This window comes from Podarcis pityusensis, assembly GCF_964106645.2.
Source record: "Podarcis pityusensis genome assembly, chromosome: 11".
Classification (NCBI taxonomy): domain Eukaryota; kingdom Metazoa; phylum Chordata; class Lepidosauria; order Squamata; family Lacertidae; genus Podarcis; species Podarcis pityusensis.
In genome coordinates, this window is record NC_138036.1 from 8,539,439 (window position 1) to 8,556,174 (window position 16,736).

A 16,736-nucleotide genomic window follows, 5' to 3' on the forward strand; every position below is an offset into this window, starting at 1 on the left:
TGTCCTTTTATTTAAAATGCATCTCTGGGTTATTTGTGGGGCTTGCCTGGTGTATTTACATGAGTAGAATGTGTCCTTTTATTTAAAATGCATCTCTGGGTTATTTGTGGGGCTTGCCTGGTGTATTTACATGAGTAGAATGTGTCCTTTTATTTAAAAGGCATCTCTGGGTTCTTTGTGGGGCATAGGAATTCGTTCATCCCCCCCCTCCCAAAATATAGTCCGGCCCCCGACAAGGTCTGAGGGACAGTGGACCGGCCCCCTGCTGAAAAAGTTTGCTGACCCCCGACTTATCTATGCAAGGGGGTGCATTTTCGCATTGACTAGCAATGCGGAAGCCTTTGCTCTTCCGCACCCCCCCCCCCCGCTCCCGGGGCTTTTCCCGGTCCCTTCCCGGGTGAACCAAGGTCACTTGTCCTTCCCGAAGCAGCTTGCTCCCCCCCCCCCTTGCGCGCCCTTGAGCTCTGCAGCCGGGCGGAGGCGGGCAGGGAGTTACAGCGCCTCCCCAGCGTGGGCTGGGCTTTGATTCATAGGCTAGGCCCCTCCGAACTACAACTCCCAAGAGGCACCTCGCCCGGTGACGCCATCGTTCCGCGACGGGGGAGTTGCCGAGGGATAGCGAAGCGGGAGGTTTGCAATGCAAGAGGAGCTGGCAGGGATGGAGGCGAAGCTGGAGAAGGTGAGCGGGCGTGGAAGCGACCCCCCCCCCCTCTCCCTGAGATCTTTCCGGAGAGGAAAGCGCTTTGCAGATGGGAAGGGCGAACTGAAGAGCGAGAAGGCAGTGCTGCAGGAGAGTAAAGGGCGAGTGGTCAGGGGAAAGCCGAGCAAACGAGGAAATTTTTACTAAGCGCCCACCTGAATGGCACTGGGGTAGTGCCAGATTTACTTAGAAGCTAAACAAGCTGCAGCTTGGGGCCCCACTCTCTTGGGCCCCCCAAAAAAATTAAAGGGAAAAAACTGGATGTACATTTCCAAACTATAAGATGAAAAACAAATAAAATAAAACCTATATACAGCAACAGTGTTTTGTGTTGTGTAGGCTCCTATGATGTAGGTAATGGGCCCTGCCTGCTAGCCTGCTCCCTAAAATATCACTGGTTTGCTCATTTCTATATATAGGGTAGGGACGCGGGTGGCGCTGTGGGTTAAACCACAGAGCCTAGGACTTGCCAATTGGAAGGTCGGTGGTTCTAATCGCCACGACGGGGTGAGCTCCCGTTGCTTGGTCTCAGCTCCTGCCAACCTAGCAGTTCGAAAGCATGACAAAGTGCAAGTAAATAAATAGGTACCACTCCGGCGGGAAGGTAAATGGCGTTTCTGTGCGCTGCTCTGGTTCGCCAGAAGCGGCTTAGTCATGCTGGCCACATGACCCGGAAGCTGTACGCCGGCTCCCTCGGCCAATAAAGCAAGATGAGCGCCGCAACCCCAGAGTAGGCCACGACTGGACCTAATGGTCAGGGGTCCCTTTACCTTTATATATAGGGTGCCTACATTCTGCATGGACTGCTGGCATGGCAACATGTGCAAATGGCTTTAGATACCTCTTAGGTCCATAAATTACCATATAGCATATATTCCACACACAAAAACAGTGACCATTTGTTGTTGACAAAGGAAAGCTGGACATATAAAGGGCCCCATTACCTTCAGTTGCTTAGGGCCTCATCAAACCTAAATCTGGCCCTGCTCATAACCCTTGTCTTTACCCTTCATTACCCCTGAGCTGTGTCTTGTATTTTTAAACTCCAGCTTATTCTAAGCCGAGTTGCGTGACCATTTGGGCACATGCTGGGAACCATAGGAAAAGCTCTTAGGAGGTATTTCCCAGTGACCTGCTGAAACAGGTAGGATTTGTAACTGGGGACACATTGGACATACCCTTTTTCGGTACCCGCAATGCACAAATAGCCCCTTTAAGGGGACTGGGGTCTCCGAAACAGAATGTGCAGTTCACAGTGAGTTGGGAGCCACAGGAAACACTAGAAAATCCAAGGGTGTTCCTTTGGGGCTCAGGAAGCTGTCAGAGACATCGGTTGCCACAATCACTGGTTTGCTCATTTCAGTGATCCGTGCGACTGTCACCTCCAGGCTTGATTATTGTAACTCGCTCTACGTGGGACTGCCCTTGAAGCTGACCCAGAAACTCCAGCGGGTGCAGAATGCCGCAGCGAGGCTCCTTATGGGGTCCTTGCCGCGGGATCACATTCACCCAGTGCTTTACCAACTGCACTGGCTCCCGGTGGAGTACAGGGTCAGGTTTAAGGTGCTGGTTTTGACCTTTAAATCCCTACGCGGTCTAGGACCCACGTACCTACGGGACCGCCTCTCCTGGTATGCCCCGCGGAGGACCTTAAGAACCACAAATGACAACACTTTGGAGGTTCCAGGTTGCAAGGTGGTTAGTTTTGTCTCAACTAGGGCCAGGGCCTTTTCAGTACTGGCCCCGACTTGGTGGAACGCTCTGTCACAAGAGACTAGGGCCCTGCGGGACTTGACATCTTTTCACAGGGCCTGCAAGACAGAGCTGTTCTGCCTGGCCTTTGGTTTGGACTCAGTCTGACCCTTATGTTTCCTTCCCCTTATGGTTTCGATCTATGGGCTACTTTCAAAATGAGGCTGCATTTTAAATTGCATTTTAACCTGTATTTTAAATTGGTTTTTTCCCCTATTTTATTTTTAATGGAATTTTACTGGTGTTAGCCGCCCTGAGCCCGGCTCTGGCTGGGGAGGGCTGGGTATAAATAAAATTTATTATTATTATTCTATATACATGGTGCCTACATTCTGCTGTTTATAATTATTAATAGTTTGCATCATTTATTTACACCTATTACTATTTCATGTTTTAGCAAGTTTCTAGAATCTAGATTATGAGTCTTTGTAAAGTGTGTTTCTAAAGGAACTTTTGTTATTGCCAAATGACAATGTGTTTGCATTATTAAGTTTGTTATAAATAAAAAATCATTTTAAGTTAGAGCTTAATAATTATTTCACTATTAATATACTTCTTAATTGTATTTGAGTTCAACAATTACTTTGATAAAAGGTATTTTTGTTATGTGCAAATGGCTTTAGATACCTATTAGGTCCATAAATTACCATGTAGCATATATTCAACACAAAAAAGCGACAGTTTTGTGGTTGACAAAGGACAGCTGGACATATAAAGGCCCCCATTGCCTTCAGTAGCTTAGGGCCTCATCAAACCTAAATCCGGCCCTGCACAGGGGGAGGGCATTTCAGAGAGTAGGGGCCACCCCAGAGAAGGCGCTGCTGCTAGATGAAACTCAGAAGGTCTTGTCTTTATCAGCAAGGCCTCCTCTGGTGATCTTGATTATCTACACGCCTGTATAAGGGAAGGTGGTCCTGTAATATCCCAGCCACCAGCAATGTTTATCCTTAGGTAAAGGTAAAGGACCTCTGACAGTTAAGTTCAGTCGCGAATGACTCTGGGATTGTGGCTCTCATCACGCTTTACAGGCTAAGGGAGCCGGCATTTGTCTGCAGACATTTTTCCGGGTCATGTGGCCAGCATGACCAAGCCGCTTCTGGTGATACCAGAGCAGCGCACAGAAACACCTTTTACCTTCCTGCCAGAGCGGTACCTATTTATCTACTTGCGCTGGTGTGCTTTTGAACTGCTAGGCTGGCAGGAGCTAGGACAGAGCAACGGGAGCTCATCCCGTCGCAGGGATTCGAAACACCAGCCTTCCGATCGGCAAGCCCTAGGCTCAGTGGTTTAGATCACAGCACCACCCACGTCCCATGTTTATCCTTACGGTATTATATTATAATAATTAAATAACTGCAGCATCTTTTATAATGATGCAAGGCTGTAAATAACAACAATAACAACAATAACAACAATAGTAATACGAATAAGTCATTCATCCTTGGTTTCTTTCCGCTTTTCCCGTTAGGTTGCTTCGTGGCTGAAGAAGACCTTTGGGGATCAGCCCATCCCTCCGTACGAAGCCGATGCGCGGACGGTGGATATTTTGTACGAGCTGGCAGAATGCAATGAGTCCAGGGATGGGGACGTCCGCCTGTTAATCGAGGACATGAAGCAGAAGGCGGTAGAGTACGAATCTGACGGTGAGACCGAAAGCTTAAATTCGAAGTTGCGGCGGGTAGGTGTCTCTTAAAACACACACTTTAGTACAGGGGTCAGCAAACTTTTCCAGCAGGGGGCCAGTCCACTGTCCCTCAGACCTTGTGGGGGGCCGGACTATATTTTTAAGCAGCCCCGGTGGCTGCTTACCTGTGTCTTGCGAGCGGCCAGGGCTAGCAGCGGCGGAGGGACGATGAGTGGTGTGCGAAAGGGCTCCAGAGAGGGGCTGCTTAAAATGGCGGCCACTCAAGTGCTGCTGCTGCTGCTGGCACCAACAAAACCCAGCCCCCTTCCTCCTCTAGGCAGGGCAGGGAGAAGCCAGGAGGAGGGAGGGAGGAGGCGCCGCCGCCGTGGGAGGGAGAGGGAAAGAACGTGTGCACTGGCAATCCATGCAGGGATTCCTTGACCATTCACGGGCCGGATCCAGAAGGCAATTGGGCCTGATCCAGCCCGTGGGTCCTAGTTTGCCCACCTATGCTTTAGAATAGTAATAGTAGTAGTAGTAAGAATAATAATAATAATAATAAGTAGTAGTAATAGTAATAATAATAATAATAATAATTTATTATTTATACCCCGCCCATCTGGCTGGGTTTCCCCAGCCACTCTGGGCGGCTTCCAACAGAACACTAAAATACAATAACCTGACACTAAAATACAATAACCTCTCTCCTCCTTATTATAGTTCTTTAAAACTGTACGTCAGGGATGGCCAACTCTCCTCAGTCCCAGCCAGCATGTCCCAAAGATTGGGGACTATAGGAGTTTGGAGTCCCAACAACATCTGCAGGGCACTATAATGGCTATTCCTGTTGCACACAACAACTGTCTTCGGTGTAGTCTCTCCTCCAGTCAAGGCACCAATTTTTGAACTACTCAGAGTTCCTCTCTTCTGTGGCCTGCTTCATAGAAATGTGTTTTTTAATATATATATTTTTTCCCCCAGGCACCTACCTACAGGATCTTCTGACCGAGAGTCTGAATCTTTCTTTCAGCAACATGTCTAAGGGCAGCACCAGCTATCTGAACACATTGGTAGACACAGCTTTAGCCCTCGAAACAAAGGACACTTCCCTTGCTAGGTAATGTGTGCCTTTGGTTTTCTCTGTTATTGGATAAGCTTCTTTTGGGTGTTCAGTCTCACGCTCGGTTTGCATGAAGAAGCACTGCAGTTTGATGAACTTTTAATGCCTTTTGCACCTACAGTCTTACTGAGAGATGGATATGAGAGAGGGTTTTAAAGAGAGAATCACGTCCGGTTTTTGTCTGAATGGTTTGTCTGTTTTTACAATCGGAATTGTTTTAGCCTGTGTTTATATCATATAGTTGCAATCGGCAACATGGGAGCTTACAGTGAAGGGCGGGTAAGAAATCCTAAAAATAAACAGAACAAATAAATGTTCTACTACTCTGGAATGGGTTGTTTATACAAGTAGTTCAAGGCTGCAATTATAAATACACTTACTAGGGTGTAAGCCTCACTCAACCTTCCTGTGAATGAACTTTTCACAGACAGTGCGCTTTCATGAATGGATGGTCCAAAAACACACACCCCATAATCCTTTAAAAAAAAAAAATTGTGTGTGTCCTGTGTTGTTAATGAAAGCTCTTTCACCTGTTGGTGTAATGAATTTGTTTAATAAACAAAATCTATTGCATATTTAATTGTATATATTTAATTAAATATATTGTGTATATTAAATAATATTGAATACAGTCATACCTCGGGTTGAACGTGCTTCAGGTTGAGCGCTTTCGGGTTGCGCTCCGCGGCAACCTGGAAGTAACGGAGCGCGTTATTTCCGGGTTTCGCCGCTCGCGCATGCGCAGACGCTCAAAATTACGTCACGCACATGCGAGGAAGCGGCAAAACGCGACCTGCACACACACAGACGCACCATCGTGTCTTACGTTCTATTCAGGCTGCGAATGGGGCTCCAGAATGGATCCCGTTCGCATCCCGAGGTACCACTGTACAGTGGTACCTCAGGTTACATACGTTTCAGGTTACATATGCTTCAGGTTACAGACTCCGCTAACCCAGAAATAGTGCTTCAGGTTAAGAACTTTGCTTCAGGATGAGAACAGAAATTGTGCAGCAGCAGGAGGCCCCATTAGCTAAAGTGGTGCTTCAGGTTAAGAACAGTTTCAGGTTAAGAACGGACCTCTGGAACGAATTAAGTACTTAACCTGAGGTACCACTGTATTAATTTACAATATGAAAATTTAATTTATTGTGTGGCCCATGAGTTCTGTGTTGCCATACTCTAGAGGGTCTTATTAGCAGTTTGTGTGAATGAGCCAAAAAGGTAAGTGGGGAGAGGGCCACAGCTTTGTGGAAGAGCATCTCCTTTGCATGCATAGGTTCCTGAGTTCAATCCTCACCACTTCCAGGTAGGGCTGGGAATGTACGCAGCCAGGACTCGTGCAGAGATGCTGCCAGCTGGTGTAGACAGCACTGAACTAGATGGGTCCAATCGCAGCTTGCCAAATCCTTCCTTGGTGCACGTAGGTAGCTGGTAGCCGAGCTTCTCCTTGCAGCCCTGAAATCCGGATGCTGTTTGTTGTTGTTGTTTTAAAAAATAATTGTCATTACCAATTCTTTCTAGCTTCATTCCTGCCATCAATGATTTGACTTCAGAGCTGGACGCCGCAGATTCCAAAAACAAAGAGATGGAGCTGGAACTGAGCACTTTGAGGAAAAAGCTCACCTCGGCGCTGGTGCTGGAAAAACGGCTTCAAGAGTAAGAGCTGGTCAGAAGTTTCCTTTATGCTTTAATTTTCTCCAGTGAGCTCAGCAGCTTCTGTAGGGTTGCGGACACACTGGCAGCCAGGGTGGTGGTTTTTTTAAACGTTAGCAGTTGAATTGCATCATGTGCCTTTTGATCTCCTGGCTTCTCCTCTTCCTCCTCCTCCTCCCTCTATATATATTTATACCCCACCCTTTGCCCGTGAAGGTGGCTTGCAGATAAAATAAGAACAGCTAAAAACTTAGGGAAAAAACCATTACAAAGCAATTAAGCATTAAGAGAATGAAAACTGTACAGTTGTACGTTGGATCTCAAATGCCTTGGCTCCCGAACAAATTGGCTCCTGAACGATCGAAACCCGGAAGTGAGTGTTCCGGTTTTCGAACGTTGTTTTGGAACCCGAACGTCTGATGGGGCTTCCGCGGCTTCTGATTGGCTGCAGGAGCTTCCTGCGGCCAATCAGAATACGCACTTTGGTTTTTGAAAGTTTTGGGAGTCGAACGGACTTCCGGAACGGATTCTGTTCGACTTCCAAGGTATGACTGTAGATAGATAGATAGATAGATAGATAGATAGATAGATAGATAGATGTAGATTGATATATTCTATTAAAAGCATACAGATAATAGCCACAAAAGAGCATGCAAAGTGCATTGTGGGCCATTGTGATTCAGGCCTGACTTCCAACAACAACAGAGCCACAAACATCAGGCACCATCATTACATGCATCCTAGACTTAAACATAGGTAAAGGTTAAAAAAGGTAAAGGGTCTTAAGCATATAACTTAATAAACATATAACATAATACAGTGGTACCTCGGTGTCAGGGAACTGCCATCGGAAGGAAGGGAGGTGAAAGGGCTCACACAGGTTGGGAGAGACTCAGCAGCTGAAGAGGGAACCAGTAGGGGGAGAGGAGGTGAGCTGAGGGAAAGTGAGCTGGAGGGATGGCTCAGAGACACTTCCAGTGAAAACAGTGGGGAGGTTTCAGGACCTCCTGTAGGGACACCCACTCCTCGCCGGAAACTGTCACGCAGAGAGTCCAGAAGACGTGTTTCCGTTAAGGAGCTTTTATGTTGGAAGCGATTCCGAAAGCAACCACTGTCGGAATCTGCCAGCGACTGACAGGGCCATGTTTAAGGGGCTCCGTTACAGACAGAGGTTTGCAAACTTGACCAAACTCTGAGGGACTTGGATTTTACACACAAGCAGCTCATCGTCCCATCACACTCGGGTTACATACGCTTCAGGTTACAGACTCCGCTAACCCAGAAATAGTACCTCGGGTTAAGAGCTTTGCTTCAGGATGAGAACAGAAATCGTGCTCTGGCGGCGCAGCGGCAGCAGGAGGCCCCGTTAGCTAAAGTGGTGCTTCAGGTTAATAGCAGTTTCAGGTTAAGAACAGACCTCCGGAAGGAATTAAGTACTTAACCCGAGGTACCACTGTAGAAGCCCTCCAGGTGTCCACACAAAATTGATGTCTATATGAAAAAAGTTCAAATGTAGCTGGGGCTATTAGGTGCACAGACCGTTGTTTTTAATGGGCAGTGGGTATTTATCCTTCCAGGGTCTTAAGTCTAAGCTTCTTAGCAACCACAGGGAATCGCTAGGTCCACTTCTGTTGACTTGCTGTTAACCTCCATACTGCAGGATTAAAAGTTCATGAACATTTACAAATGGTTTTACATTTGGCCACCAAACCTGAGGTCTCCCCACAACTGCCTTCAGGGAAAATATTCCATATTGCAGTCCTTGTTGTGCCTCTGCAAATCCCAGTCTCATGGCAGGCAGGTTTGCCAGGGTACGTTTGGGTCTTTTACTTGAATTTTGTTAACTTCATTGGAAATGTCAGCTGCTATAGCGTGAGCCTTTATTTTCCCCTTTCCTTCTCGCCTTCCGAAAGAGAAACCTTCCTTATTGCAAAATGCACATGCTTTGTGATCCTGATGACTCAGCTAACCACAATCCGAATACTATGGGGCATTTGGGGGTTGGGTAGGGTTCACCCCAGGGTTGTAGATTCCAGATCCTACTAGCCCTGTTCAATGGAAGTTGTACATGGAGTTTCTTGAGCTGTTCTGCGAGCAGACAAGCAGTTTGGTTTCTGGCCTCCTTGGAGATGATGTAGGCATTTAGCAAAGGAGTTTTACCACTGATAAGAAGTCTTTGCTGTTTTTGTTGTTGTAGTGACCTTAAGAAAACCGAAGAACTACTGGTAGTGGAAAAAGCGAAAGCTGATAACCGGACCCAGAACATGAAGTTCCTGAAGGACAAAGTGGAAGATTTCAAATTCAGAATCAAGGCAGCAGAGGTTAACACAAAGAACCCTTTATTGGTGTTGCTGTAGGGGAGACTCACTGAAATAGGAAGCTTGCTTTTACTAATGCTTTCTATAGTGCTATCTTTGCAGCTTTGCAGAGTGGAGTAATAAAAGCCCCTGCCCCAAGGAGCTTGCAATCTGAATTTGACAGAGTGGGGAGGCAGACGGAGAGGCGTGGGTAACAAAGGAGGAATGGCTGCCTCTGAAGACTGTTCAGAAGCTCCACCTGGTGCAGAATTTGGCAGCTGTTTAGCTCACCAGGTTTCGCAAGACGGTTTGAGCATATAATGCTAATCCTGGTCTGATGGCACCGGCTGTCAATTAGCTTCCAGGCTCCATTGAGAATGATGTTTTTGACCTGTAAAGCTTTAGACGGCTCAGGACTGCAATACCTCAAAGAATCCTTCTCCCCATATAAACCCTGAGATCATCCTCTGAGCCCTTTCTGTGTGTGCCTCCTGCATTTGAGGTCTGGAGGGTGGTAGCACGAGAAGGGGCCTTATCTGCAGTGCCTGCCTGTTAGTGGCTCCCTTCCCAGGGAGAATGGTCTGGTGCCTTCCTTATACAGTGGTACCTCGGGTTAAGAACTTAATTCGTTCTGGAGGTCCGTTCTTAACCTGAAACTGTTCTTAACCTGAAGCACCACTTTAGCTAATGGGGCCTCCCAGTGCTGCCGCGTTGCCGGAGCACGATTTCTGTTCTCATCCTGAAGCAAAGTTCTGGGTTAGCGGAGTCTGTAACCTGGAGCGTCTGTAACCTGAAGCGTCTGTAGCCCGAGATACCACTGTACTCTTGAACCAGGCCTCGCAGGGCTGATTAAAATTCTACTGCCTTTTAAATGTGTTGGGGAGGGGGTTATTGTTTTGTTGTTTTCATTTTAACTATTCGTGCTTGTACAGTGTACAGTGGTACCTTGTACAGTGGTACCTCTGGATGCGAACGGGATCCATTCCGGAGCCCCGTTCGCATCCTGAGTAGAACGTAACACGTGTGTGCAGGTCGCGTTTTACCGCTTCCGTGCATGCGCGTGATGTCATTTTGAGCGTCTGCGCATGTGTGAGCAGCGAAACCCGAAAGCAACGCGTTCCGTTACTTCCGGGTCGCCGCGGAGCGTAACCTGAAAACGCTCATCCTGAAGGATATTTAACCCGAGGTATGACTGTATTTTTATCTTCTGAACCGCCCTGAGATCTTGTGATGAAGGGCGCTACAATCATACCTTGGTACCCAAACGCCTTGGTACTCTGACGTTTCGGCTCCCAAACGCTGCAAACCCGGAAGTGAGTGTTTCAGTTTGCGAACGTTCTTTGGAACCCAAACGGCCGCCGGGGCTTCCATGGCTTCCAATTGGCTGTGGGAGCTTCCTGCAGCCAACCAGAAGCCACGCCTCGGTTTCCGAACGTTTTGGAAGTCGGACAGACTTCTGGAACGGATTCTATTTGACTTCCGAGGTACCACTGTATATCAATTTAATAAATAATAAAATGATGATAATTTAGCTCAGTGGGGGAGCGCCTGGCTTCCATGCGAAAGGTCTCAAATTCAACCCCTGGCATGTCCAAGTAGGACTGTGAAAGTCTCCTGTCAGTGTAGACTATACTGAATTAGGAGGACCAACAGTCTGACTCAGTGCAAAGCATATGTTCGTGAAGCAGAATGGCATTTTTGCTATTTTTAATGATATGGGAACTAGCAAGATGACTTTTTCATCTCTGTCTTTTTCTTGAGGGTAATCCTACAATGCGTACCGTCTGTTGAACAGAAGTCATTGCTTGCCCTCTTATCCTGGGTTTTTTGCTTTGTATCTCTTGGCAGGAACAATTATCTATGTGTGGGATGGATGCTTCACTGACTCACGAGTCTCTGGTGAATCTCTCAGAGGTGGGTGTTTCGCCTTGAATTTTGACGGTGTTTGAAAATGACACACGCTGGTTGGCATTCAACCTGGATGGTAGGGAGGAAATGCCATTTACCCAGATGGCAGTTGGCTGTGAGCTTGCTAGAGATGGTGAGATCAGCTCCAAATGCCTCTATGATGCGTGTTTCAGAGAATGCAAAGGGATTCGGGTTTTACATCAAAGGGCGGGCCCCTAGTGCTAACTGAAATACTGCAAGAGAGAAATAATAATAATAATAACTTATTATTTATACCCCACCCATCTGGGTTCTTGACTCACAAGCTATGAAAGATACAAACAAAAATTGGGTGTTTTGTATTGGGGGGTGGGAAGCCATAGGCTGTCATTGTAAATAATAATAATACTGTCGTCAACATCTTCATTCATTCATTCCCCGCCCATCTGGCTGGGTTTCCCCAGCCATTCCGGGCGTCTCCTATTCCCATTTCTTCTGCTTGGCCTCCACCCCTCCTGCAATTTCAATACAGATTAAGACGGGGGATTTTGGCCACTTAGATGTTGCTAGACTACATTTCTCACCAGCCCTGATCAGAAACTCTGAACCAAACTCTTCAGTCCATTCTTCCCAAAATATGGAAATTAAGTGGGTAGATAAAAAAAGGTGAAGGTAAAGGACCTCTGACAGTTAAGTCCAGTCGCGAACGACTCTGGGGTTGCGGCGCTCATCTCACTTTACTGGCCGAGGGAGCCGACATTTGTCCGCAGACAATGAGTCATGTGGCCAGCATGACTAAGCCGCTTCTGGCGAACCAGAGCAGCGCATGGAAACTCGGTTTACCTTCCCGCCGGAGCGGTACCTATTTATCTACTTGCACTTTGACATGCTTTCGAACTGCTAGGTTGGCAGGAGCAGGGACCGAGCAACGGGAGCGCACCCTGTCACAGGGATTTGAACCACTGCCCTTCCGATTCGCAAGCCCTAGGCTCTGTGGTTTAGACTACAGCGCCACCCGTGTCCCGTGTGTAGATAGGCATGCATATTTTGCAGACTGCTTTGAAGTGTCGTTTATTGCAGATCGTGAGGCTAAAAAGCATCCACCCAAACCTTGCATTTATTTATTTCTGGTGGGAGAAAGACGAAGTCACTGTGTGAATGGTTTGTTTTGTGTTTCCATCCATAGAATCTAGCGGAATTAAAGAAGCAGGCGGTACCTTTGAAGAAGAAACTGGAGTCGTATCTGGACCTGACCCCTGTAATCTGCCGTACCCTGCTTCTCTTAGAACTGTAGAATCCTAGAATTGTAGCTCAACTTCCAGCAGAGTTCCCCAATATGGTGCCAATTGACAAGGATCATGGCTGCTGCGCCCCAAAATGCCAGGAAAGCACCAGATTGCCCAAGGGCTAGTTTAAAATATTGGCATGTATCCCTTGGCTCAGTATGCTTTTGGAAGTTTGGCCTGACATGAGGGTTATGGGTTAGCAGACATTTGAAAGGAGCTTAAAACATGATTGCAGAGCTTTCTTTGCTGCCAAGGGTATAGAATTGCTATTATTTCTACAGCACTTGCACATATATGCACACTATTCTGCTTGTTTGAAAATAAATAAATTTCCGCAAATGTTGCTCCAGTTAACAGTTGCAGCCCTTCGGGTGGTAGGTTGCAGACATAAGTGGCAAGAAGGAAGGTGGGTAGGGTTGTTTGAGCGGTCAAGAAACTTTAGGTTGCTGCTGGACACTGAAGTGTCTTTGTTCCAAACTCACTCTTCTTCATTGCCTATCCGTCTACATTTCATGGAATGATTTCTGATGGCACCGGAGTGTGTGCTGAACAAATGCACTTTTAAAACACTCTCTTTTTAAAGTTTTTTTTTGGGGGGGGCAGCAATAACTCCATAGACCTTTTGCTTGATTTCAGAAATTCAGACAGGAGAGTGTAAAACCCCTACGTCTGCCTAAATGTCTTTCTACTGCTCTTTTCAGAGTCCTTCTCTCGCACGAGTGAAGATCGAAGAAGCAAAGAGGGAGCTGGTAGGTCCTTTTGTTGGTATTAATACGTTCTCTTAGTTGCACTGGTGGACAGGCTGGTCTTCTGGGCTATTTTGGTGCATTTTTCTTGTTTGGGGATATTTTGGAGGAGTGGGCCAGACCTCTACTGTCCTAAAGGCAGCATGAGAAATTGCCACCTCCCTATATAAGCTCAAGCCATTGTCCATCTCTGCCTTCCCCTAAAGTGCTTTGTGCTTATCTCTGCACATCAAGCAATGGAGAGAGAGGTTCAAGTGCAAATCTAAGCCTGTCAACCATTTCTCTTTTTCACATTTATTTAAAGGTACAGTGGTACCACTGGATGTGAACGGGATCAGTTCTGGAGCCCCGTTCGCATCCTGAAGCAAACGTAACACGTGACTGCGCATGTGCGGGTCGCGTTTCGCCGCTTCCGCGCATGCACATGACGTCATTTTGAGCATCTGCGCGTGCGCGAGCGGCGAAACCTAGTAGTAACACGTTCTGTTACTTCTGGGTCGCCACAGAGCACAACCCAAAAACGCTCAACCTGAAGCGCATTCATCCCGAGGTATGACTGTAAAGAGACCCCTGACCATTAGGTTCAGTCGTGGACGACTGGCGTTGCGGTGCTCATCTCGCTTTATTGGCCGAGGGAGCCGGTGTACAACTTTCGGGTCATGTGGCCAGCATGACTAAGCCGCTTCTGGCGAACCAGAGCAGCGCACGGAAACGCCGTTTACCTTCCTGCCGGAGCGGTACCTATTTATCTACTTGTACTTTGACGTGCTTTCGAACTCCTAGCTTGGCAGGAGCAGGGATCGAGCAACGGGAGCTCACCCTGTCACGGAGATTCGAACCGCTGACCTTCTGATCGGCAAGCCCTAGGCTCTGTGGTTTTAACCTACAGCGCCACCCACATCCCTTTCACATATATTTACTTGTTAAATTTATAACCCACTTTTTTCTCCAAGAAGCTCGAGGTGGCGTACATGGTTCTCCCCCTCCTCATTTAATCCCCACAAAACCCCTCTAAGGTGTTATGGACTAGATCATCCCTGACCAGTGGCCATGGTGCACGGAGATTATAGTTCCACAACTTCTAAAAAAATTTCATTCTGACCTATTCTGTTTCCTTCACTACGTTGGCTTGACCGTCCTGTCTCTGTTAAGGGTTTTGAATGTCTGAACATTTTTTATTGTATTGTTGGTTGGTGTTTGCTTTGTGTATCGGGTTTGCCGCTTTGCGAGAACATGCTCTTAAAAAGTGGGATATAAATCTATTGGATTAATGATACCTGTCACCCCAATTTTCTTTTTGGTTGGTTTCAGCTTGTGGGAAGCATCTGTATGGTACGTTGCCATACCATACCATGTTTGTGTATTGGGGAGGATGTCTCATCCAAATATTGTGGCTGACTTTTCTCTCCTTTTTCTAGGAAGCTCTTGAGGCCGAGGTTTCAGCAAAGGTGGATATGACAGCACTTTCGGTCCCTTTATCTACCAAACGTCACTTTTCCTAATGACCTTGGTGTAGAAACAAAAGAGCAGTTCTATATTGTAAATTCTGTGGCTCTTGGTATATCTTTCTTATGTTCATGTGGCCTTTGCCCTCTCTCCTTTACTTCCCTTTCTCCATTTTTTTTTATTCTAAAAAAATGTACAGCTTCGTGTTTTGCATACATTTCTCTCTATTTCCCCCATGAGAATGAACAATAAAACAGTGTTTCTGAACCATCCTTTACAATCAACATGTGTAGCAATCTGATTTAACTGCTGCCGTGAAGGCAGTACTCTTATTGTATACAGGAGCAGAAACCATTCAAGGTTTGATTAACTTTAGGAAGCTGACCGGGAAAATCCGAAACCAGTGTGATCAAGCTTTCCGAAAAGACGGGTAAATTTATACAATACTTGAAAGACAATTGTAAACATTTAACAACACTAGCAGGATCGACTTAAGAAGACTTGTAATGTTGATGATTCTACCTTTTTACATTTTATTTAAATAATATGACAATGGTAATGGGAAAAGTAATTAGGAAAAAGTACAAATGTGATGATATAGTAAAGAATTAAGGTAACCATGAATCGGGGCTGCGGGGGGGGGAGTCGATCAGCTCAAATGAGCAAAAAGCAATGTGAGTAATGAGGATGTATCTATATATTCACTACTGTCTAGGTTTGTCATTTGCAGTGATCATGGTCTTCTGCATATCTGAGGTTGTTGATATTTCTTCCGGCAATCTTAATTCCGGCTTGGGATTCATCCAGCCCAGCCTTTTGCATGATGAATTCTGCATATAAGTTAAATAAGCAGGAATATCATCATGCCCTTCTTTGGGACTGGGATGTAGACTGATCTTCTCCAATCCTCTGGCTACTGTTGAGTTTTCCAAACTTGCTGGCATATTGAGTGTAGCACCTTAACAGCATCATCTTTTAAAATTGTAAATAGTTCAGCTGGAATACCATCACTTCCACTGGCCTTGTTATTTGCAGTGCTTTCTAAGGCCCATTTGACTTCATTCTCCAGGATGTCTGGCTCAAGGTCAGCAACCACACTACCTGGGGTGTACGAGACATCCATATCTTTCTGGTATAATTTCTCTGTGTATTCTTGCCACCTCTTCTTGATGTCTTCTGCTTCTATTAGGTCTATATATTATAAAATGGAAACTTAATAAAATATTTAAAAAATTAGATCTTTAACTAAAAATGGCACCTAGAAACAACCAGTTCCATTTCTCTCTTGCCCACTCCCGGCTACTCCCAGTAAATGTTAGTGGGGCCCAATATCAGCACCCCAACCATCTTTGGGGAGCTGATGGGGACCAAGCTGACCGGAGCTGAAGTCTGCCTGGGGTCTTCTGTGCCAGGTGGGCTACAAGTCATTACTTTAAATTTACCATTTTGTCCCAGAGATATGCAGATGACACAACCTTGATGGCAGAAAGTGAGAAGGAATTAAAGAACCTTTTAATGAGGGTGAAAGAGGAGAGCGCAAAATATGGCCTGAAGCTCAACATCAAAAAAAAACGAAGATCATGGCCACTGGTCCCATCACCTCCTGGCAAATAGAAGGGGAAGAAATGGAGGCAGTGAGAGATTTTACTTTCTTGGGCTCCATGGTCACTGTAGACGGTGACAGTAGACACAAAATTAAAAGACGCCTGCTTCTTGGGTGAAAAGCAATGACAAACCTAGACAGCATCTTAAAAAGCAGAGACATCACCTTGCCAACAAAGGACCGTATAGTTAAAGCTATGGTTTTACCAGTAGTGATGTATGGAAGTGAGAGCTGGACCATAAAGAAGGTTGATCGCCAAAGAATTGATGCTTTTGAATTATGGTGCTGGAGGAGACTCTTGAGAGTCCCATGGACTGCAAGAAGATCAAACGCATCCATTCTTAAGGAAATCAGCCCTGAGTGCTCACTGGAAGGACAGATCGTGAAGCTGAGGCTCCAATACTTTGGCCACCTCATGAGAAGAGAAGACTCCCTGGAAAAGACCCTGATGTTGGGAAAGATGGAGGGCACAAGGAGAAGGGGACGGCAGAGGACGAGATGGTTGGACAGTGTTCTCGAAGCTACCAGCATGAGTTTGACCAAACTGCGGGAGGCAGTGGAAGACAGGAGTGCCTGGCGTGCTCTGGTCCATGGGGTCACGAAGAGTCGGACACGACTA

General features: G+C 46.4%; 1 protein-coding gene and 1 long non-coding RNA gene across 2 annotated transcripts; one reads left to right on the forward strand and one right to left on the reverse strand.

Moving 5' to 3' along the window:
* The first annotated feature begins 507 nt into the window (after nt 1-507).
* HAUS1 (HAUS augmin like complex subunit 1) lies at nt 508-14,781 on the forward strand. Its single transcript, XM_080973659.1, has 9 exons — nt 508-679; nt 3,921-4,095; nt 5,058-5,193; nt 6,721-6,855; nt 9,050-9,173; nt 10,998-11,063; nt 12,223-12,294; nt 13,024-13,071; nt 14,487-14,781. Exons 1-9 carry the CDS (start codon nt 638-640, stop codon nt 14,568-14,570), a joined length of 882 nt encoding a protein of 293 aa, XP_080829785.1. The 5' UTR covers nt 508-637; the 3' UTR covers nt 14,571-14,781.
* LOC308458814 lies at nt 14,702-16,230 on the reverse strand. The gene is made up of 2 exons (XR_013977693.1): nt 15,859-16,230; nt 14,702-15,816 (listed from the first exon to the last, which is right to left on the reverse strand). It is a non-coding gene; the product is annotated as an uncharacterized lncRNA (long non-coding RNA).
* Between the last annotated feature and the right edge of the window lie 506 nt (nt 16,231-16,736).